Raw genomic sequence first — 23,820 nt, 5'->3', positions numbered from 1 at the left:
CGACGTGTAATTCATCATAATTTTATAACATTCATGCTTTATTGTATGAATTCATCAAGTGTGGATAATTATATTGTTAATTAATTCCAACAATTCACGCAGAATTCTTAAATCGACAACTTATCCAAAATTAAATGCAACACATAATTAATGCGTAATTAATTTAACTTATTTTCATGTTCAACTATATCAAATCAACCATAATCGATGGTGTTCATAACTAATTTATTATTAATTCAACAAACCCTAAATTCACCCTAAACTATAAATTCATCCTAAACAATTATTTTATTGCAACTAAACCAAACATAAATCCATAACAATGTAATTTATTTATATTACCTGTAGGACTAGAAAAGGTGTTGGGGCAGTGATGGAAATGGCGGCAGCAAAGGCAACGGTGAATTTTGAACACAGAAACATTCAAGGATACTTAAAGATTAGGATGGGTTTGATTTTCTGATGTTTTAATGGCAAAAAAATAAGTTTTCAGTGGGTTTTTAGAGCAATAAGGGTTGAGGGCATTGGTTTGAAAAGAGAAAAGAGTTATTGTGTATACGTGTTGTTTAATATGAGGAGGCACTTATTATTTTAATTGATATCACAATTGAGAAGCTTAACATGTTAAGTAATTGTATTTTAAAAGCGCAATAAGATGAAATTATGCTATTTTATCAAAAAAAAAAAATAATAGTATTATTTTGTCAAAACTTTTAACTTACCATGTTAATTTTTTAAAAAAAATATTATATATAATATATTTGGAATACTTGAATTAATCTTTTCAATTGATGAGCATCTCGAGAAACACTTCAAACTCTCTCCTACTAAAAATTTGATTGTCTAAATTCTTTTTTTTTTTTTCTTTTTTGCTTTTTTAGGTTGAGAATTATGTTAAAATTAAAGTATTATTTTACATGCTTTACAATCTAAAAGGCATAAATTGAGACAAACAACTTGAAATAATTCTTTAACAATGACATGACATAGATAGCGATCAATTATTTTTTTGAAAAATAAAAATAAATAAATAAAATCTAGTCTAATATAATCTAAGAAATAAAAACGCTCTTTGATCACTTTGAAACTTCCTCAAATTACTATTAGAATGCCACTTTATCATTGTCTAGCATGTAATGGACAAAGTAAACCCAGGACATCTCGACTAAAATTTGAACATGAGAAATCCTAAATGACCCGAGATTTTGGATGAGATAAATTTATTTTATTTTATTTTTTTAAATGGTTTTAGTTATATGAGTAATTCTAACTGGAATTGACATGCTTACTAACCAGACATGACAGTTACTATTTATGAGGATTTTAGAAACTATGATATTTGTGAATTATCGTATTTAATAACATCCTAACAAAAAATGAAATAATTAATAAACTGTCGCTTGCAGGCCATCACATTAATTAGAAAGATTAAAGTCCAACATTTACACCCTTTTTGGAATGTTTTCTTTATCATTACTTGATTTGAGGATTCTCTTGTTTGAACACTCAAACACCGTTGTTACAACGGTGGGTGCCTATAAACTAAACATTTATGAGCAAGGCCCAACCTTATTTCCAAAAAGAAAAACCCTACTTCAAGTTTTGTTGCGAATAAACCATATAGATCCCAGATCCATGCCAGAAATTCTGGTTGCTTTGTTATTTTCTTGGACCCACAAAACAAGTGCTCTGTGTTTGTAGATGATTTCTTGCGTTTCTCCTACGGAAATCAAGTTCTGGGGTCAAGAACTCTGAAGTTAATGGGCACCAGCATTATGGCAATGCCACCAAGTTATGCTTCCTTATATGCTCCAACGCAAATCTTTTCCGGTGGAAAGCATGTCGAGAAAAAAGAAAAAGAAAGGACCCATGATCTCCACCAAACTCTCCATTCCTTGAGTGATATATATACATATGAAATCCAACTTCAGTTATTTCATTTATTTGGGATGCAGCAAGTGATTTTTGCAAATAAAGCTGTATGCAGTTTTTTGGTTATTAATTATGGATCCTTATCCACCGTTTGCCATCTTCTTTTTTTATTTATTTATTTTGCCAAACCCATTGTTGACTCCTGACAGTATCATATATAATATAGTATGGAATCATTTTCCTGATAGCTCGTCCTCCTGAAAGGCCCATTTGCAGAAATAATTGTTTGCCAGGCGGTTTTTACTTTTTAAGAGTAGTTTATGGGCCATGAATAGTTATTCCATCAAAGGTTATGTTCTTGAGCACATATATATATTTATTTATAATTTTATACTCTCATCTGTAGGCCAGATAGAGGACACAAAAGGAAACAAAAGGAAATGGCAAATGATGCTAACACCATATTCAAAACTAAAGGGAAAATTAAAAGGTTGAGCATGTCCTCGAGAGCACTCATGGAAGAAACGAAAGGTACCCGCCATAAATTTAAAATAGAGAGAATTTTTACTCTTGGTGGTAGCCCTAGCTCCTTTAAAGGAAATAATGCTCTCTTAAAATGGAGAGTTTTGCTAGCAATGGAGCTAGGGCTCTATTGGTTCGACCTCTATTTCTTATTGCAACTCAAAAACTCATGTTCCGCTTGCTCCGAGTTTACTCTTCGATCAAAACAATGGAGGTCTCCTTTCCATGTAGTCAGTTTTACTTTGTAATCATATATAAGTTTTACGAGTTTATACAATATATTTGGACAAAGTTCACAGAAATTTAGATGTTTAAGTCATAGTTTTAAAACTCGGACCGGCCCGGCGGGTCAACCCGGGACCCGGCCGACCCGGGCATGGGACCGGTCCGGGTGGAGGGCAAAACCCGTTTGGGAATTGGCCCGGCCAGACCCGGTCGACCCGGGACCCGGCAAGACCTGGTCAACACCCGCTCCCAAAACCGTTGTCTTTTTATTTTTTTTGTTTTTTTTCTAAAACGACGTCGTTTTGATTTTTTTAAAAAAATTAAAAAATAAATTTTGACCCGGCCGACCCGGTCAAAACCCGGAACCCGAGCCTTGGACCGGGCCGACCACCGGGCCGGGTCTTAAAACTATGGTTTAAGTAACCAAAGTAGAACCTGAGGTAAGCTGTGGGGGCAAATTACTACTTTGTTTTATGATTTCGAACAGCATCGAAAAAGAAGTAATGAAGTGAGCATTTCTTCTCGAAAGGGTGTTTTGGCCTCCACCCAGTTGCTGGTATATCAAAGCACGAACCCATGCAAATTGATTTTCCACCGACCAATTACGTCTTCTGACTTGGGAATATGTTGATCATATTCTTGAGCATTATTTCTGTTAGTTGGCTTCTTTTGATGTTCTAAAACTTGGTCCAATATATGCTTTCCTGGAGCATATAATTTGATTGAAGATCAGAAGGATAGAACAAATTTCATCAGAAGCCCAACCGGAAGGAACATATATAACGAAGCCCTCCCCAGAAATCTGGTTTAGCCCAATGACTAAGAGTTAGAACAGACAGGAGAGTATCCAAAAACCAGCAACACCCAATGCAATATTCTCTTATATATATAGAAAACGCAAGGCTTCTTGTCAAGAACTGCTGGATTATTCTTGGAGTAGAGTTTTATAGCTACGTTCTTAAGAACTTTTTCTATAGACACCATGCCAATCATTTGCAAGCAAGCATTGCACACCACTTAATTAGGGCAGAAACAAAGGATTTGACAGCTTTTCTTTTCAACTTAAACTAAAGGAGATCTTTCTGTAATCCAAGATGCTACTATTTACCGTCATTCAAGTTTAATCATCGTGGTTTTGGCCCATAAAAATTGGATAGAACTATTGACACGGTGCATGCTGCCACCCGAGGTAGGTTAGTTAGAAATTGCTGGTCTCCTGCGGCCCACTCACGGCAAGCCTACAACCAAGAGTTAAAGGCCACTTCGATCCCAAGTCCTAACTGCTGTTTCTTGACGACCTGCTATTGACAGAACTTCTTTACTCTCTTTTTTTATTTCTTGTATTTATTGTTTAAGTTATATCATTGCAGTAGCTTTCTTTTCCTCGTATCTTTTTTGTGTTATAACTTGCTAGATTTTTAAGCATCATTTGACATTGTAATTCACATAGTTTTTAAAATGCGTTTATCTGTGCAGTGCTTTGGATATTTTTATAGTTTTAATATGAGTATATCATCTATAAAACGGTGAATATTTCCAATTATATGCTCGAGTATCCATGTGCAAATTACTGCAATGGTGGCTGTTATTAGTACAAGGGAAAAAGAAGAAGAGAAACTGATTAAACTAAGAAAACTAAACCATAAAAAAAGAAAGGGATAAATCGACTAGACAATTTTTAACAAAAAATCAGCTCGGCTCAGGTTCAATTTCAAAAGGTTAAAATGGAATGAGCCGCACCAAATCAGAGCGGTGCATTTAGCATATCATTTCGGTGTGGTCTCGGTTTAATTTTTAAAAAACAAATAAATCTAGTTTGGTTATTTTTTTAGTTTAAAATCAAAGCGAAAATGCTCACTCTTATCTCCCAGCTTGCCAAACCCGCTACAATGTGCTGTTATTAATTAATATTTTAAAACGTGAGGATAAGTACTTAGCTTTTCTCACATATATTTTGTTTTTTATTTGTTTTGTTTTTTTTCCACATGTTTATTTTTTTGCTTTTTTTTTTTTCATTTCCCATGTTTTTTTTTCCTTTTTTTTTTCCAACATTATCTCTTTTTTTTATTTTTTTTGTTTTTGTGTTGTTTTTTTTTTAAATTATCTTTATCAATTTTATTTTTTTTATTATTGAACTGTTTAAAAATTAAGCTTTATAGTTTTTTTCTTTGAAACATTATCGTATTTATCCACATGGTTTTTATTTTCCTATAATGTTTTTCTGTATGTTTTTTTTTTCTAAAATTATCTTTGTTGAATTTATTTTTTTTAATATTGAGATGGTTAAGAATTTAGCTTTGTAGTTTTTTTCTTTAAAACATTGTGAATTGCTATAGTATTTCTCCACATATTTTTATGTTTTTTTATAATTTTTTTTAAATTATCTTTGTTAATTTTATTTTTTTAATATTGAATTGATTGGGAATTGCAACTGTAGTTTTCCTTACAAAACATTGTGGATTGTTATAGTATTTCTTTACATGGGTCTTTTGTCTTCTTTTTTTTTTTATATAATTTTTTTTTTTAAATTATCTTTGTTGCTTCTATTTTTTTTATATTAAGCTAATTGAGAATTTAATTTTGTACTTTTTTTTTCTTTAAAACACTAGATTGCTACCGTCATTCCTCACATAGTTTTTTTTTTGTTATGAATTTTTTTAAAAATTTTATTTTTTTTAATATTGAGTTGGTTGAGATTTACAACTGTATATTTATTCACAAAACACTATAGATTGCTACAATGTTTTTTCTATATGGTTTTTTTTTCCTTTTTTTTCTAAAATTATTTTTTGTAGTTTTTTTAAAAAAAACATTATAAATTACAATAATCTTTTTTTATATAATTTTTTTTAAAATTCATGATAATATACAAACATATCACAAACCCGCGGCAAGCAAGCATAGCATCCAGTTATTATCTATAGCATGATACAGCGATGAGCCACCGGCAGCTGCTGATTTCGATGACATCGGGGATTTTTTCCTTTTTATTGTTATCCTTTAAGGTGACGTTGAATTTTTTTCGCTGTTCTTTTTTTTTTTTTTTAAAAAAAAAAAAAGGAGTGCCGTTATATTAGACGCCATTTGGTGTTAGAATAAGTAGGAGCCAAACTTCTTTAAATAAAAAAAGTAGAGTAGAAACCAATCTTCCCTAAAAAATAAAAAAAATAAAAATAAGCAGCCTTAGCCTTGGTGAAAGTGAACCAAACTACCACTTAACTATATATGCACATGCCTTCTTTTTTAATTGAAAAGAAATAAAAAACTGTATTATGCACATGTGCTTTGGAACATAAGCTGCTTTTTTAGTAGAAAAGGAGTGTACATTGTATTTATGTGTTTGGTACCATATTGCAAAACGCATCCAAATACGGTTTCAAATGCAAAAATAAATTGTGGCTCAAACATGTCATCAAATAATATGATCAAGTCATAGTTTAGTTTGAGGATTAGAAATCTCTAATTAAACTACACCATGGTTTAGATTTTAAATTAGAGATTAAAAAAAAAAAAAAAGAATCCCGAAAACTCAATGGTCATGCAAAGAGACAAAACACATAAACTAGTTAAGAATTTGGCTTCAGTTGTCAAACTAAGATAAAGTATTGCATAAGCACAAGAAATGTAGAATCCTTATCCTCTCCTACAGAGAAAAACATCATCACAGCAGCAACATGTCTTAGGCTGCTACATGCACATGGGCTGTCAACCATAGCAATACCTAAGACTACAAGCAAGGGCCCACTACCTATGATGGAGCCCACATGTCAAAATCGTCTCCGAGGGAGATCGATTCTCAGTTCTTCCACCGTCTCTCTTTTGTTTTGTCATGTAAACAAACACAAGTACCTGAGTCAGCGATTCGGGTTTCTGACTCATCCCTTCCCTTTCGGTAGATCTCTGGGCACCCAGTTTGATGGAAAGCACACAAGATTACAAGCTGGGTTTTGTTCGTGAGATCAAGAATTAGGTCTTTGTCTCTGTAGGTATATAATGGTGGTGGCAAGCTTCCATGTGAGATGGACCTACAGAGCCTAAGCCCCAGCCGACTAAAGAAGATACTGTTGTCACTTTAAAAAATAACTTGCTAGAGGCTCTCTCTCTCTCTCTCTCTCTCTCTCTCTCTGCTATATTTAAATCCATGGAAGGGTCCTTGGTGCTGGCGTGACCCCTCACAGCTATAACCCATTAAATATTCTCTCTGTCCATTCATGTGGGCTGCTTTTGTTCTTTCCATTTTGAGGATTTAGGTCTGTGAAGAGGCCCACTGTAGGTGCCTCGAATAAATGGAGCAGATAAACGGTTAAAATTTTACTCTCTTCATTTGTAATTCTTGTAAAAGAAAATAGGTTTTTTTTATATAAAAAAAAATAACTTATTATCTTCCATGTTTTTATTAATATATATATAATTATTATTATATTTTATTATATATAAACATCAACTTTTCAATTTATAGTTATATTTTTTTTTCTCTTTATACTTAGTATTTTTATCATTTTAACTTGCTCATCATTTTTTTTTCTTATCTTTATTTTTTTGTTAAATTTTTTTAGTTTTTCATTTATTTTTTCTTTATAGTTTTTTTGGGAAAAAACATTAAAAAAAAATTTAAAATAACAATGAAAAGAAATTAAAATTTAAAATAAATTTTATTGTTCATTGGTAAAAATTAAAAAGAATAATCAATTTAACAAAATAACCCAAAACATTTAAAAGAATAAGAATCAAGATTAAAATAAAAAATAAAAACAAATTTCTAATTAAAGAACAAAAGGCGTCGCACTTATTGCTCAAATGGTGCCAGTGCCTCTCACACAATGTCACATGCATTTTACGCAGAGTGAATTTTTTTTAATATTTAATCAAATTAAAATTATCCACGTGATAATAATAAAAATATATATTTTTAAAAGACAAAAAAAATTCTTATATCAATTTTAATTTTTTTCACTTTAATAATACTTTGATTATTTTACTATGCTTTTTATTTTTTTATATTTATTTAAATATCAAACTTATATCTTAGCTAAATAAATAAAAAAAAAAACTTATTGTAAAAATGTAAAAATCTTGATCTCGGTTGTAAATGTTTTGATTTTAAAGATATTTCAGTTCCGTTGATAAATTTAATAAAGTATAATAATTAATGTGAAAAGACTTCTACGCAGCTAATTTTAAGTTTTATAATGGAAAGGAGGAAACCAAGAGTACGTACATTTTTCCAGGAAGCGGTATTTGTTTTTAACATTACCAACTCAGCTTTTCGACAATTAAGATGAGGATTAGAGCTAAATGTAACACTAAACCTAGAGCCAAACACATTTACATTTTAAAGCTCTCTTCCCCCTCTCACTGTCATCTGTCTTCCATTCTCTTTCAGTTGACATCATCTCCTCATCATCTTCATCTCACTACAGCTATGAACCCTTCTTCTCTAATTGCGTTTTTTTATTCTTCCTGGGTAAGATCACAAGTTAGAACCTCATCTGCAAAGACTTCTTGATCAGATGACATCAGTGCAGTTGTTTTACAGGGACATACGTATTTTTATAACATGTTTCTTTGATTTCCAGCTAAAAAAACAGGAAGGAATCTCATTTTCTCTTATCTACTACGAGTCTTGTGACAGCGACAAGCACTCAGAAACTGCCAATACCTTCCTTGCACCCACACCCATCCCTTTCAGAGCCTTATCTTTTTCCCAAGAGCTGTTTTCTAGCTAGTCCTGCAAATGGTGTTCGATAGGTATGGGGTACTGTCATCTATACAGATAGAGACGACTCGAAAATAGCTTTTTATCTTTTTAAATTTTGTAAATAGCTAGAGACGTGTCTGTGTCCTAATTTTATCCCTAAAAGTCCAAGCGGTTTGTGTATATCTTGATCATGCAATGGGAGGTGATAGTAATGAGTCCCGCTGTAAATATCCTTTTGTCGTGTGAGAGGCTCTAAGATGAATGATCACTCTTGAACTCATAAAATAATTGTATTTATCTTGTAAATACGAAATAAAAAATAAAGGCTATAATACTCCTTGTGGGTAATGATGTGATGTTTGGTGACTCCCAGGAAAAAAAAAAAAACATATATATATATATGGTATGGGGTTTGAAACAGGCTCGAGCAAGATATAAATTTATTAGACAATATCTACAAACCATGTCCGTTGGTGGTGAGATGATCTCCAACTGCAGCAGAGCGTCGGAGACTTCCATCATTACATGATAAAGAGGAGGAGCATATATAGAAAAATGCCTGCAGACAGAGCCTGACTTGTGAGCCTGAATTAGCAGATTAAATACAAGCAAACCTCAATTATATGGTTCTGTCAACGTAATTATGGAATCTGATGACTCGAGGAATAATGCAGGCATGATTTAATTGATAAATGCAATAAAAACAAGGGGTTTGGTTATGTACAGACCCTGCAGGGGTCATGGAAAGGTTTTTTTTATTATTAATATAAATATTTGGATAAGGTTACACCTATTTTAAAATTAATAATTATATAACTTTGATAAAAAAAATTCAAATTTATAATTATTAAAAAATAAATTTAAAATTTAATTAGTCCAGCTATTTCAAATAAAATGAAAAGGCTTTTAATAGTGATGAACAGGGTAATGTGAGACGTCATTATGGAAACAATGAATAATAAGGGCAGCCTCTAATTTAATTAGCCGAATAAGGATTCTCTTGCCTTGCTTTTTCAGGATCATAAGGGTTTAATAAAGATTATGTACTTGCTCGCTGTATTCCCGCGGAAATCAAATTTTTCTGTCCTTTTTTTTTTTTCTTTTTTTTTTCCTGTCATGACGTCACGATCAACTTATTGTTTTGGCCGAAGTCCAACTTTCACAATTATCCCTTAGGCAGTAAATCTCAATTTCAATGTAGTTTTTAATATAATATAAAGTTTTCTCTTCCCAAATTGATAATACATCTTCCTCGCAATAACCTCAATATTAATCCTCCTCATAAATTCATTAATATCTTGATTTAGTGATAATTATTTGTTTTAGATTTCTCCAATTAGGTGACCAAATCAATGGCCTTCAATTATCTGGTGATTTCCATCCATTGAGCATCCCTCCTCATTTTATTTTGTTTTTGTTTTTTTATTAATTTCTGTCTGTAAATTCCCCTTGATCAGTCTTAAGAACGTCCTCTCCCTTCCAGGCAGAGCATGAAGGAACAACACTTGGGATACATACCCTGCAAATATATATATATATATATATATAAACAACAGATACAAGTAAATAAAAACACACAAGGAGAGAACCCCTTACCTCTCAAGAAGAAACATAGACCACGCAAACGGACACGGTGAACGGGTGGATCACAACACGCACACAACACAGAAGCCCTACAAACGGAATGAACAGAAAACACGTGAAACCAAACGGAAAAGAAGCCACACACAACTGGGAAATGGAGATGGAGGAAAAAGAAAATTAAAGGGGAAGATGGCCTTGATGGAAAATTGATGGATGTCACTGATGATTAATAGAATTCAATCAGTTTAATTTGCCAGAGTTAGTTTTGGTGATTAGAAATTTAATTTGAAGTCCTTAAAACTCCTTAATTTTGCAGATGAATAATATAGCTTTGATAACTATATACACTCAACAGCCATGTGTATTATATCTATAATAAAAAAAAAGTCATGTCGTCGGATTTTGTGTTTCGGTCACCGGAGTCCGTAAAAATCAATTCCGTCCCGAAGCCCAAGCGCCGCCACCACAATCTGAGTCTAGTACTCTCGTCGGGTGATTCAAGGAAAAAACACTCGAATTGACCGAAGTACCCATCAATCCTCAGATTTGGACATCACGGAGAGTCGGCTTGGTCGTGGCTGGAAAGCAGAACGCCTCCGTTGCTGGTGTGAAGAAGGCCGAATCAAAGAAGCAAGAGCTCTCCTCACCAAATCACCTTCGACACCGCCGATTCTCACTAGCGAATTTGTCATTGCAGATCTGCGCGCATTCAACCGATTGTTGTTTGAAGAGTAGTTGGATGATGAAGGCGAACTCCCAAACCCTACGCCTTTATGGAGACTACAACGGAAGGAGCCTGGATGAGTCGTCGGTGAGCACATACAGGTACGCTTAGGAGTGCTCTGTTTTTTCACGACCTGATGGTGATGGCTCCGAGAGGGATTGACGGTGGAGATTGAACGGTTAGGAGATATGGCATTTAAACGGACGGATGGAGAAGACGACTGTGAGCTATGTCCGTACATGTTGACACGTGTGGGAGAGGCGGATCTGGTGAAGAAAGTTGATGAGCGAGAGGTGAAACTAGAGCTTGAAGAAGCGAAAGCGGTGGAGGAAGCGTATGACGTCGGAGATCTGGTTAAGTGCTGGTGAAATCTGCCGGAAGGAGAGACCGAGCGGAGAGCTGGTCCGCTTGACGTTCTTCTAGAAGATCCAGTGGCTGTGGCTGCCATTTTGGTGGTGGTGGAGTCGATTTTTAGGGTTTAAAAGTACAGAGAGAGAAAGGGGAAATCTAGGCAGACAAAGAAAGTGGGAGTTTTTTTTTTTTTTTTTTTTTCTAGTCAGAGGCGTTCGGCTAGTTGATTTGGCAAACCTAGCTTTACTCGAGCGATATCTTTATAGCGAAGGGAAGGGGGTGGGGTGTTCGATATCTCGCGATATCTTGAGGGGTTCGGAATCTTTTAATTTGGGTTTTCTTTTGGAGTCCTTGGAGGTTTGAGTATTTATACGTCGATAAGGATTTTTAAGATTTCCTTTGTTTGGGTATTTTGGTGTATTTATGGAATCACCTTTGTATATAAAATTTAAAATTGGTTGAGTATTGTCATTTTATTAAAATTTTCATATATATATATATATATATATATATATATATATATATGACTTTTTTCATGGCATATTAATTATTCAAAATTCATAATACTCACATTTTACCATTAATAAATTGACATATCATTTAAAAGTTTCATAAATATATATATATATATATGATTCTTTTTAAATGCATTGAAAAAAGAACCATTCAAATTCACTCTTGGTTTGGAACATTGAATTTGTTACTATGTAGTGTACAATGAAAAAAATCTCCCTTAAATGTATTGATTTTTTTTTAATATCACTACCCAATTATGGAATTAACACAAGTGTTTTCCTTATTTTGGATTTCCACATCAGGTGAATTGATTCCCTAAATTATATTCCCTCCAAATCTTATGAGCAGATACAAAGAATGTAGACCATGGCATCATGCAATCACATGATAATTAAAGTAGAAAACCCATCAATAATTGTTTTTACGGAAATGGCAAGAGTATGCGGACACGAATGCAAAAATAATTGTATTTTAAAAGTATTTTTAAAAGAATTAATTTTTTATTAAAAAAAAATACGGAAATTACAGTAACAAGTGGGGGGCTCCACAGCTTTTTGAGAGTTGAAAACGTAGGAGAACCAAACCAGGACCTCTGGTTGAGTTAGAGCACAAGCAATCGAAAGTGGATCCAACGGTTTTCAGAAAATAAGAAACCTATGGGCTCTCTTCTCTCTCGAAAGAAACCAATGGATTTTGATCCGTTTCACTGACAGCTTTTGTCTCCTATTGTGACACTCTCACACGCTCTTTACGTTCCACGTAACACTGACATCTATCCACTCCCAACAGACCCCAATACTTCTTATTATTTTATTTAATAACACAGGATCCTCAGATTACTTTTTAAATATTAAATCCCGTGAGAGCTGTCGGGTGGGGTCTAATTTTAGTATATATCTGGCATCAAAGGAGTAAAGTCATTGTTATTGCAGTTTAAAAAAGAATAAGTTTGAGAATATATTTTTTTTATTAAAATTATTGTAAGATATGTTTTTTAATATAAAATAAATAAAAAGTAAGTCCCTATAAATCAAGAACAAATTATTTTAATTTCTAAAAATCAAAATTCAAAACACATTTATAAGTAAAGTTCAGTGTAAAAAACAAGAATTATTAACTGATCATACAATCTCTTCATCATCGATGTCATATTCAACTCTCTCCTATTATCCATTTTCTACAGTAAACAAATTCCATTATCAATTCAATTAAATTATGTATGCTGATCAGAAATAATTCTTATTATTAAAATTTAAAAAAAGGCAACACATGTACGTTTAATCTACTAATTATATATCAAATATATAAAATTCAATTTTTTTAATTATAATATAACAAGGGGGCTTTTTTATGCAGCATAGTATATTAGGAGTTAATTAAGATTATATTTGGTACTGTAGTCAAAACATTATTTGTCAAAAAATTTTTTTAAAAAAATTATTTAAAATATCTTTTGTATTTTTAAATAGTTTTGATATGCTAGTGTAAAAAATTAAAAAAAAAATCATTTTAATATATTATTTAATAAAAAAAATATTTTAAAAAAATAACCGCTGTTACCCAACACATTTTAAGTAGTTAGAAAGGTTTAGCTTGAATCTTACGATTAACAAGAAAAATTATTAAATTTTTTAAATTGTTATACTGTTATAAACACACACACACACATATATATATATATATTTCTCAAAATTTTCTAAAACAATTAATCTTAATCAATATATAAACCAACTTAAGAACATCTCGTGCATTTATGTAAATAAATAGATAAGATTAGAAGCAAGGCTCGTGCTGCTCACTTGGTGACCACTAGCAGCCCGTTGTTTGTTTGTAAAAATTCTATGGGCAACGGAAGATATACAGGTGTCTATGTCGTTATAAGAAGGGCGGGCACACGGTGGAGGGTCATGGTCCCTTGTCGACAAGGGCGGAGGTGTGCTGAGGGTTAGGGTGGGCTCTAGCCCAGGTTAAGATTTTATCAATATTTTTTTGACTAGTTTTATATAAATAAATTTTTAATTTTTAATTGAGTTATCAAAAAAATTTAAAAATTTGCGTAGAGCCTTGTAATATAATACTTTAGCTTGGATTAAAATTTCAAAATTTTTGGAGAAATTTAGAAATTTGATGAAAAATCATAATTTAACTAGTTTTACGTTATTAAACGTAATTTTCAATCCGACTATTAAATTGAGCTGAAATTTTACAAGGGATTTTAAAATATATTGAATAAAATCTAGTTAAAATTTTAGGGTGAACGGAGCTTGGTAGTGCTAACAAAAGGGTAAGATGATTATTTGCCATCAAAAAATAAAACAAATAAGCTCTTTTTTTTTTTTATATCTTACCGACTGTAAAGAAGCAGGATAGAAAAAGAAAGAAAATAAAAGGCAAGAGAGAAGCAAGGGAAAACATAAAGAAAAAAATCCAAGGAAAAAAAAAAATAAGAGAATAACCTTATAAACTTACAAAGTATAACCTATAAAACCCTAATCTAATGAAGAATCAAGTAAAGGAAGAAGGAATTGAGAGAGAAAAAAAATTAATTAATTTTTTTTTCCAGTTGACATGAGATTATTATTTTATCTTGATTAAGGGGTTGGTATAATATTGATTTAGATTTGATTATAAATGAATTATATTTCATAAAACATCGAATGGATGTAACTTTAATAGTGAGTTTCTTTTTACTTTTTACTTTTTACTTCAATTTTATGCATTTTTTTTAATATTTTAGGTAATGTATTTAAATTAAAACTGTAATGTTATCTTCAAAAATTTATATACATGAATTAATAGTTATTTTTTAAAAAAATTATACATTTATTTAATAGGACAGGAAAAATTCCTGGCTCCGGCCTTGCTTGTCGATGATCTTAACTAAAGCAGGAATAGAATTCTTTTATTGTTTTTCTTAGAATAAATTTATTTATTGCTGTTAGCTAGCCCAATAAATACATTTAATTCGTGAAGTTGTGCCATAATAATGAAGCAGAAATGGAGTTCTACTGTCACTGTTTTATTTTACAAATTTCTTGACAAATACAGCGTCCGTGTTTTCTTTCTTTCTTTCCTTTTCTTTTTTAACGGCATGGGTCGATTATTATTATTATTATTATTTGAACAATTCAGGACGTCATTTTTCAAACAAATGGCAATGGAGGGGTCACGAAATTCACATCGTTTGCTTCTTCGCAATTGTCAACATTTATAACACCGTACTGACAAAAAATACTACAAGTTTAATAATATTTTTAAAAAAATAAAGATAAAATAACACTATAAATATTCAAAAATAACTTTATTTTTTTTAATATTTAAAATATAAAACAAGTAGTTTATTTATAAAAAAATTAAAAATAAAAATATTAAAGGAAATTAAAAAAATTCAAGTGTTATGCGAAACCAAACAAAAAATTAAACTCAACAATTATAAAATCTAAAAGAATTTAATGCGCGTTTAATATATATAGTTATAGATTTTATAATAAATAATAAATAGTTTGCAAACTTTTCTTTTCTCTCTTTTATTGACACCTCAGTTAACCAGGACGGGTGGATTTAATTTCTTCCGTAATTACCAATTGACCACACAAAATTATTATTATTTTTTTAAATAACATCAACTTATGCTGCCTTTTTATTGCAAATTAAGATTTTAATTAAAAAAAAAAGATTACTTACAAATGACATTAAAATAAACTTATCAAATACATGTCACTATTTTTTATTTTTTTTAATTAATATAGGATATTCGGACCAGTTTGCGTATACCTCGACTAATTCATGGGTTCTAAAATTAATGACCATATAAGTTTCTGATAACCATTATATTAGCAATTATAAAATTCAAATAAAAATTTTTTAAAAAAAAATAATCTTAATCTTAATTTTTTTATTAATATACCACCAACTAAATAATTGCGTAGCACTAATCTTGATATGATGGGATAAGCATTGGCACATTTATAAATCCTTTACGACTGTGATCAAGATTTGAAACTTGGACTGCGCCAATTAGTCCTTCTGATTTTGCACTATGATGAGTGTAGATCCATTTACTCGGGGTTAAGATTAATCATGGTTCGTGCTCAATAACAGTTAAAATTAATCATGGTTGTCTGACCAACCAACGACATCGGATAACTTCACAAGCCAATCACATCATGAGATGATGTTTATCTAATCTCCACTAAGCACAGGATGAAACTTACAGCTAGCAAATTTATGCATTATAGTTGCAACTATATCGCAAGAACTTCTCACCTGCTTAGATATGGGTTATCTGTATAACTGTCTCCAGGCTTTTATAAATAAATTAGGCGTTATTATCTCAGATAACCCATATACATAAAATCCTGCTTTTATGTATACGGTACATATCTAAGCTTAGATATGGGTTATCTGTATACCGTATACATAAAATCTTCCTCAGTTTTGGTTAGTGTTATTATCTCAGTGTATTCTGGTTTATCAACCTAGTTAATCGATATTAAATTTTTAGTTCTGACCGGCCAGGTTTTAAAATAATTCAAGTAGGACTCGGTATGATCAATCGACATAAGAGGTTTGCTTTGTGACTCGATTAAAACTATTTTATTTTTTTAATTTTTTTTCAAAATAAAATTGTTTTAATAATAATAAAAAAAAATTTCAAAACAATTTATGTTTTATGTTAACATACCTTGCTTGGGTTGTTCACTGGCCGGTTTAATGACTTTGGTTTCGGTTCAAACCACATTTTGAAATTTGACATCAGAAATATAAACTTAAATTGGTTTAGATTAATTTTTCTGACGTAAAAAAATATCTAGGCGCTGCTAATATTTTTTCTAGTAAAAAAAATTAAAATATGTGTGGATTTATTTGATGTGACTCGATTTTTTTTGGCAGGTCTAAGGGTAATCTGGATAACCGATAAAAACATAGTTTGACTTAAAATAAATACTTAAGATGAATTTTTTATATATATAAACATTAAGACGATAACATATTGGATCGATTTGGGTCAACCCAAGTTAACCTGTCAGTTCATATACCAAGTCATGAGATTATGATAACCATGTAAAAAAAAAATTAAAACAAATTGTAAGGCTCAATTCCCAAGAAAGCTATATATTGAAAAATAAAATTGAAAAAAAAATCAATTGAAAAAAGACAAAAAAAATTGACTCGAGTCATAAATCGGGTCATGAAATTGAGATAAATCAATAAAAAGAAAATTAAAACAAATTATGAAGTTTAATTCCCAATCAAACTAGTGTTGAAAGATGAAATTGAAAAAAAAATAATTAAAAAATAACACAAAAAATAACTCGAGTTAACTAGGGTTAACCCATCAAACCCGTCATCTAAGTCACGAGACATGAATAACCTCATAAAAAGCAAACCAAGATAAATCATGAAACTTAATTCTCAATTAACCCAATATTAAAGAAAAAAATTGAGAAAAAAAATCAAGCTAACCATGTTAACCCATCAAACTTGTGACTCGGGTCATAAACTTGAGATGATCTCATTAAAAATAAATTGAACAAAAAATTATAAGAGTACTTCCTAAGAAACTTAATAGAGAAAGGTGAAATTAAAAAAAAAACAATCTATATTAATAAATAATATTTTATGAGAAAAGTTACAATATTTTTTTTTCTTTTCGATTTGTTTTTATTGATGTTAATGAAATAATGATTAGTGGTTTGTAAATTAAAATTATCTTGAACTCTTATTTGAATTTTTTTTTTTATTAGACTAACCTACTCACCACTATTTTAGATGCACCAAATTATTTAATGAGCTAAATAAAAGTAAAAAATCTTTGATAAAATAACATATTTTTAAGATGTTATGTTTTAAAATTGTAATATTGAATTAATGTCACAATTCAAAAACACAAGATTTTTAACTAAATATCGTGTCAGTAATTATAATTTTGTCATGGCATTTGATGAAATGTCTACGTAATGAACAACTCTTTTGCCACTTTTCATTGTCACATCTTTAGCTGTTTCTACCTTCTCTGCAACATGCTCTGAAGTTTTCTTAGCTCCTTCAACAATGGAGTCTTTTGCTTGTGCTCCCTTCTCTGATACATACTGGGTAGATTTCTTAGCCCCTTCAACTAGAGTACTGTCATTTACCTGTGCTCCCTTCTCTGCAGCATACTGGGTGGGTTTTCATCGATTTTTTTTCCAAACAGTGCTTTAAAACTTCAAGTTTATTGTTCTAATTTAAAAGAAAAAAAACCAATAACTCCTCCCCCTTCTCTTTTAGTTTTTTTTTTTTTTTTGAATTAATAAATGGCTGATAGTACCTTTCTAAAACTGAAAAGCGTTCAAAGCTTGCTTGCTTACATGGGTAAATTTCTTATTATATGAATAAAGAAGGGTTATCTTGGTGGTTTTTTCCGGAAGAACACCATCTTTTTCGCCGTAGGAAGTCAGGCAAAGCACTACACGCCGCTTTTACATTTGATTAACTTGGGAACATTCTCAGATCCACAAAGGAAAAGAGGAGGACGACAAACAATATGACACGTATCACCCACGTGGAATCAGCTCGTGGCACTGGTGGCTTCACTGACCGGATTCGTGTCAACAAATTAACCCTCTCTTATTATTTTTTTATATAATATTCTTTTCTTGTATTAAAAATTTAAAATCATGATTTTGGCAGCTAGGTGGTGTTTATTTTAATTAATTAAACTCATAGAAAGGTCGAACGTGTTAGGCACCCTGTGGATTTTGGAAATCAAACCCCAAGACTTTTTGGTTTGTTTTCTGGCCGCAGCAGCTGATGATTTACGTTTGAGTGCTTGTTTTGTAGCTATATGTTATTTTTTTATTTTTTAAAAATAATTTTTTTAAAATTAACGCATTAAAATAATTTAAAAGATAAAAAAAATTAAATTTTAATAAAAACAAAATTAATTTTTTAAAAAATACAGGCTAGTTCACGTTTTCAAATGATCTCGATTGTCTTGTTATATAATTGTTGCAATGATTATTTTTAATATTATTATAAAAAATAATTATTTTTTTTATTTTTTTTTAAATATTTTTAAAATAAAAAGACAAACAAGCTCTGTATATAAAAACACAGCAAGAAGAAATAGCGTGGATATGTCAATTTTGTGTAAAAAGTCGGTAATGGGCAATTCTAATTAATTAGAACTAATCAATGGTTTTTTTTTTTAATCGTTTGTTTATGTTAATTGTGTAGTCACTGACTCACAAAGAAGGTTTTTCTTGTCATCTTTGCTTGCTTGGCGGAATCAATAAAATAATAAACTAATGGAAATGTAGGACAGTACTGATCATCACTCAATGCATGCCATGCTCTTTTTTTTTTTTTCTTTTTCTTTTTTTAATTTGTTCTCTGAATTTTATGGTATGCATGCATAAGATGCCCCAACCTCCATATCGTAGTGCGTAGCATATTATATATTCTCAAAATAACAAATAATATTATGGAGTCTAATATAATGCCCATCTTGTATTCAATGTTCTTGCATATATAGTCGGCTTGGAAACTGGTCCTTGATAATTAGATTATTGAAACAAGAACAAAAAAAACAATAAAAATTTCTTGCTATTTGTGATAAAATTAAGGAATTTCTATTGTAAAAATCATTTAAGTAAGTGGTTTAATGGTAAGAATTTAAAACTAAAAGATTTTTTTTTCTCGTGGCTACATGATTGTTAACTTTAGGACCCGTGAGATTAGTCGAGGTATAAACAATCTGGTCTGGACACTCACGTTAATAATAATAATAATAATAATAAAAAGAACTTTTATTGAAAGTGTTTCATGTAATTAAAATTAATTGTTTTAACTTTTTAACTAACAAAAATCTCTTTATTTTATCACTATTTGAGCACTTCAACCTCATTACTTGATGTCCAAAAACAAAATTTCTTGTTTTGTTACACGGATTAATTTTGATCGTTGATCATTCCCTCGACAATACAAGTCTTTCTTAGTACTTCGATTCATTATATATTGATACAATTATAGCGAATATTTAATATAATTTAAAGACAACTTTGAAGAGCTTAAGCCTTAAGATTTCAGTGAAAAGAGGGAGGAACCTTCGTTATATATATATATATGGGCCATTTGGTTGCATCCGTCGCTTTGGTTAGATTAGATGGTTAGGAAGATCCAATCAAGAATTAAAGTGAAAGAAAATCTTATCTCCTGGATTCATCAAACGCTCCATCACAACTTATGATGCATGTCTTTCTCCAAGATTACGTCAAAAGAATAATATTGAAGGAATCATCAAAAGGAAAAGGAACTTCATGGAGAAGGAAACTTTTAGTATACAAGTAAAACTTATCTCCATCCCACAATTGGGGACCATCCAGAAGATATGAAGGGATTTCCTGAGGTTTAAAGAAGCACAATTATAACTTTTTATATGAAAAGAATCGGTACGAGTTAAAAAAAAAATAGTGGTGCCGCTCTATTTGATTTCAATTTATAAAACATTAATTTGATTGTATTTTTTACCCTTTAACTATTAGGATTGTGGTTTATCGAGACCTATAATGTCATGTTTTGGATAAATACTGTACGTCCCTTCTTTTGAACTCGCCATTATCATGGAAAAAAATCCTATAAAAATAAACTCATACTTTGGCATCTTCAAATCAAAATTCTCCTAGATACTAATGAAAATTTTCAGAGCTACCAACAAAATCCGGGTTTATTCCTAATTATTTTCTATTTTTCGTATTCAATATCTAAGAAAAAAATTAAAAAACTGCTTCTTGAATTTAATTTTCTCTTAAAATTATGGTTGAAACTATTGGAATTTTTATTAAAAATGTGAAAGATTCAGTACAAAATACTGAAAAAATACATTTTCTTGAAGGGGAGAGACAGTACGTATTTGTCCAAAACATAACAGTTGAAGGATAGTATTGATCAAATTGATAGTTCATGCCTCGATGTGCTACGATCCTAATAGTTAAGGGGTAAGAAATTCCCATTAAACAAAATAATTGCTTATGGCATGCGAGTCTTGACTCTTGACTATATATAATGTCAATATGGAACCGTCTGTCGTGGGTGGACCGAGAGGACCAGCCATAAAACTACAGCCCCACAGCAGCTAGCCACCCCCGCCGGACTTCCTTTTTCTTTTTCTCAACATATTAATTAGCTCGAATGCATCTGCCAAATAAGACCACTAGAGCCGTTAAAGACTTGATGAGAGGAACCATGCGTATAAAAACCAGAAAAGGGTCAGCCATATGCACCTGTTTCTCTGGTATACTTTTCTTTCCCTTCCAATTCAACCTGTTTGAAAAAGGATCCATAAATGAGTGCAAGATTCTACATTGCAAAAACGCGTTCAGAACGTCCTTTATTGACAAGATTCTCTAATCATGCCATATATATTAGTTTAATCACTTGGTGCTTGCTTTTGTAACTTCAGGTAATAAAAATGAAAAGCGACCTAAGACGGCAAGATCATGGCTTCAACTTGAAGATTTATAACGATAATTCTAGTACGAATACTGCTTCTTAATTTCTTGTCATTCGGAGACCTTGTTCTTCATAGCATGTGTTAAGACAAACTGGAAATAATGTTTAATACATATATACATAATTAATTAATAATCAAATATGTTCATGTATTTATTAGATTTTTATTTACAATGTAAAGTATAAAGAAATTATTTATGCCGATCTGATCCCATTTTGACAGTATTGAAAATCCCAACTGAGTTAACGTATAGCGCTTGCTACTCAAGAAAAAATCTTCGATGACAAGGTCATTAAAGACAATGATTTTAACAACTTGAAGATACCAAGTTGTTCTTTAACTTTCATGGGGATGACAAGTAAATTGTCTTGAAATGGTAGTTTAAACTCCACGTAAACGGCACACGCGCATCCACTTGTACAGCTGTTCTTGGAAGGAAAATTAAAATTTGCTGTAACTAAGTAGCTGCTGGTTTTGAAAACTACCGCATCTACATTATTAGGAACAGCGATTTTCTTCCACATGGTGTGGAAGCCCACAGATTTTGGAGGTTGAGGGCCCTCCTTTTAATGTCTAGTTTTGTCACTCGATGCTTCCTCTTTAACAGGTCAGATGGTCAAATCTTTTTTATAATTCTGACTTTTGACTCTGCGGATCTCTTGGGGAAGAGAATTAGTCTTTGCTGCCCTTTTTGAGCCATGTGTAGGACCTTGTTCAATTCAATCTGGCAGCTGTGTTTTTACAGCCATTGTTGGCGGCAAAAACGCTGTATTTTAAGGAAACGTCGACAGCTTTGATTTCGCCAGTCAATTCCTGCACTGACATGGAAAAACACCTAAAGGGGATGGAGAATGATAGCAGAGGAAATCAAACGAGAAAAATACTTCCGAAGAACGAGTTTATATAGATCAAAACAAAACAACTTTTGATTGACGAAAGTGAAAGCTTAACAGCATTGGATTTCTCAATATTGTTCTGAAATCTGCCCCTTTTGTACCCTCGAATTCCCATGTAGTTTCTTCTATTCCAAATAGGTGGCAGAAGGACCATTTTGTCTGACACTGAAGAACTCACTATGCGGTGCAACCTGCGTTTTATACTAAAATCGAGCTTAGCATCTTAATTAATTAATTTTCATTAGAAATATAATTAACAAATGTAACCTGTCTTGACGGACATCTGATCACGCCTTAATTATGAGTGAGGTTAAAGGATTTTGTAAATCAAGTTGCTTTCTTATTCAGAATTGTCTCTGTCTTGGAGAAAGTATAAAGGGTGAGATCACTCAGATAGACATCTTTTCTTTTTTTAATTTCTTTTTTTCCATTAACATCCTCTCTTATTTAATTTCCTGAATTCAGCTGAGCATAAGAGAATTTATGGATTTTAAGAATTTACTGCCTGGTTTCCTGAAGGTTCAGTTTAGAAAAATCCTTAATTAGGGTAACAAGTCTAGAAAAATCCTCAAGTAAAAAAATCAGGATGCATGTGAAGCGAGTGTGTGTGTGAGTGTGATATTCTGCAAGATTTGTATTCTTCAGAACTTCCGTTCATCATTTAAGAAATTATAATGAACCCAAGATTCTGCAAATGCTTCTCACCAGCTTTCACATTAAAGAAATGCTTTCTTTAAACACATACACATGCTTATGTATTTGTATTATTCATGGACGAATCTTAAAACCCCATTTAACTAATAGAATCCTGATGCATCAGACTCTTTGAAACACAATTAAGTAACCTTATGTACATAAATCCTCGTATATACTTGGCAGAAAAACTGCAGAATCTCATGATCTAATTCAAACATTATTAAAAAAAATCAAAAAAATTCTTGGATCAAATAAAACCAAGATCAAGAAACAGCAACCCCATTTCTATTAGCATTCATTAGGCAAAACCTGGTAGGCCTGGGCTGGAAATCCCTCCTCCTGTGAAGGTCATGACTGGATGGCTTGATGATCTGCAACAAGATTGCCTTGAACGGATTCGCTTTGGCAACCACAGTCAAGTCCCAATTATGATGCGACCCAACACGACCGGTTCTTGATCCTGAAGACACCTTACGGAAATTCCTGTGCAGGCTGCACCTGAAAGATCCAGGGTGTGTGGTGGGTGAACAGAGGCATGTCCTGGTTTGTTGCTGCGCATTTGACCTAGGATAAGGTACGTCTCTAGATGCCATGTAAGATGTGATAGTTCTACCTCTCAAAGAGAGATTCTGCTCTGATTCTGTTTCTTGTGGGGCAAACTAATCCGAGACTGGATTTATGTCCATTTTTATAGCTTCGTTTGGGACTTGATGACCTTTGATTTGGTACACTATGACACCCTGGTTAACTGGTACATAGTGTAATAATGTCAAATATTTTTGGGTGATGTACAGAGAGAAGAGATTCCTGGTGCTACTAATTTACCCTTTAATCCATTGGAGACTTTTGGATGAGTAAAGTCTGTTTTTTAAGCAATTAATTAGTTGCCCTAACTTCACGTGAACTCCCTGTAAATTACTGATCTGGTCATGTATTAGGGCTTTTAATGAATTTGCACCGTTTTGTATTGCAATTTTAGATGAACAAAATCATTTCTTTTGGGTTTTTTCCAATGATTTTGATTTTAAAATATATCGATTTGGTTTTTCTCAAAAAAAAAAAAAAACAGTCAGTTACGTCACTGAATATTATGTGTTGCGAAATTTGTTGTATTCATATAAAATTGTTGAAATAGGGTTAAAACTTGAAACTAAATCCCTCCGGTCTAATTTAGTTCAATTCATTTTTCCATTAATTCAGTTTTTTTTTATTGGTTTGATTTTTTCAATCTACTCGGTTTAAA

General features: G+C 31.6%; 1 protein-coding gene across 1 annotated transcript; it reads right to left on the bottom strand.

Annotated features, from left to right (window-relative positions):
- Positions 1-10,180: 10,180 nt before the first annotated feature.
- LOC118032642 (uncharacterized) lies at positions 10,181-11,202 on the bottom strand. Its single transcript, XM_035037408.2, has one exon. The coding sequence runs from the start codon at positions 11,071-11,073 to the stop codon at positions 10,435-10,437; it is 639 nt and encodes a 212-aa protein (XP_034893299.1). The 5' UTR covers positions 11,074-11,202; the 3' UTR covers positions 10,181-10,434.
- Positions 11,203-23,820: the final 12,618 nt, after the last annotated feature.

The sequence above is a fragment of the Populus alba genome, chromosome 6 (assembly GCF_005239225.2).
Source record: "Populus alba chromosome 6, ASM523922v2, whole genome shotgun sequence".
NCBI lineage: Eukaryota > Viridiplantae > Streptophyta > Magnoliopsida > Malpighiales > Salicaceae > Populus > Populus alba.
Note: the sequence above shows the minus strand (reverse complement) of the source record. Positions and strands in the feature narration are given on the sequence as shown.

Bases quoted from the DNA above. Each gene is read 5' to 3' on its own strand.
- LOC118032642 (XM_035037408.2), bottom strand. From the start codon at position 11,073: ATGGCAGCCACAGCCACTGGATCTTCTAGAAGAACGTCAAGCGGACCA.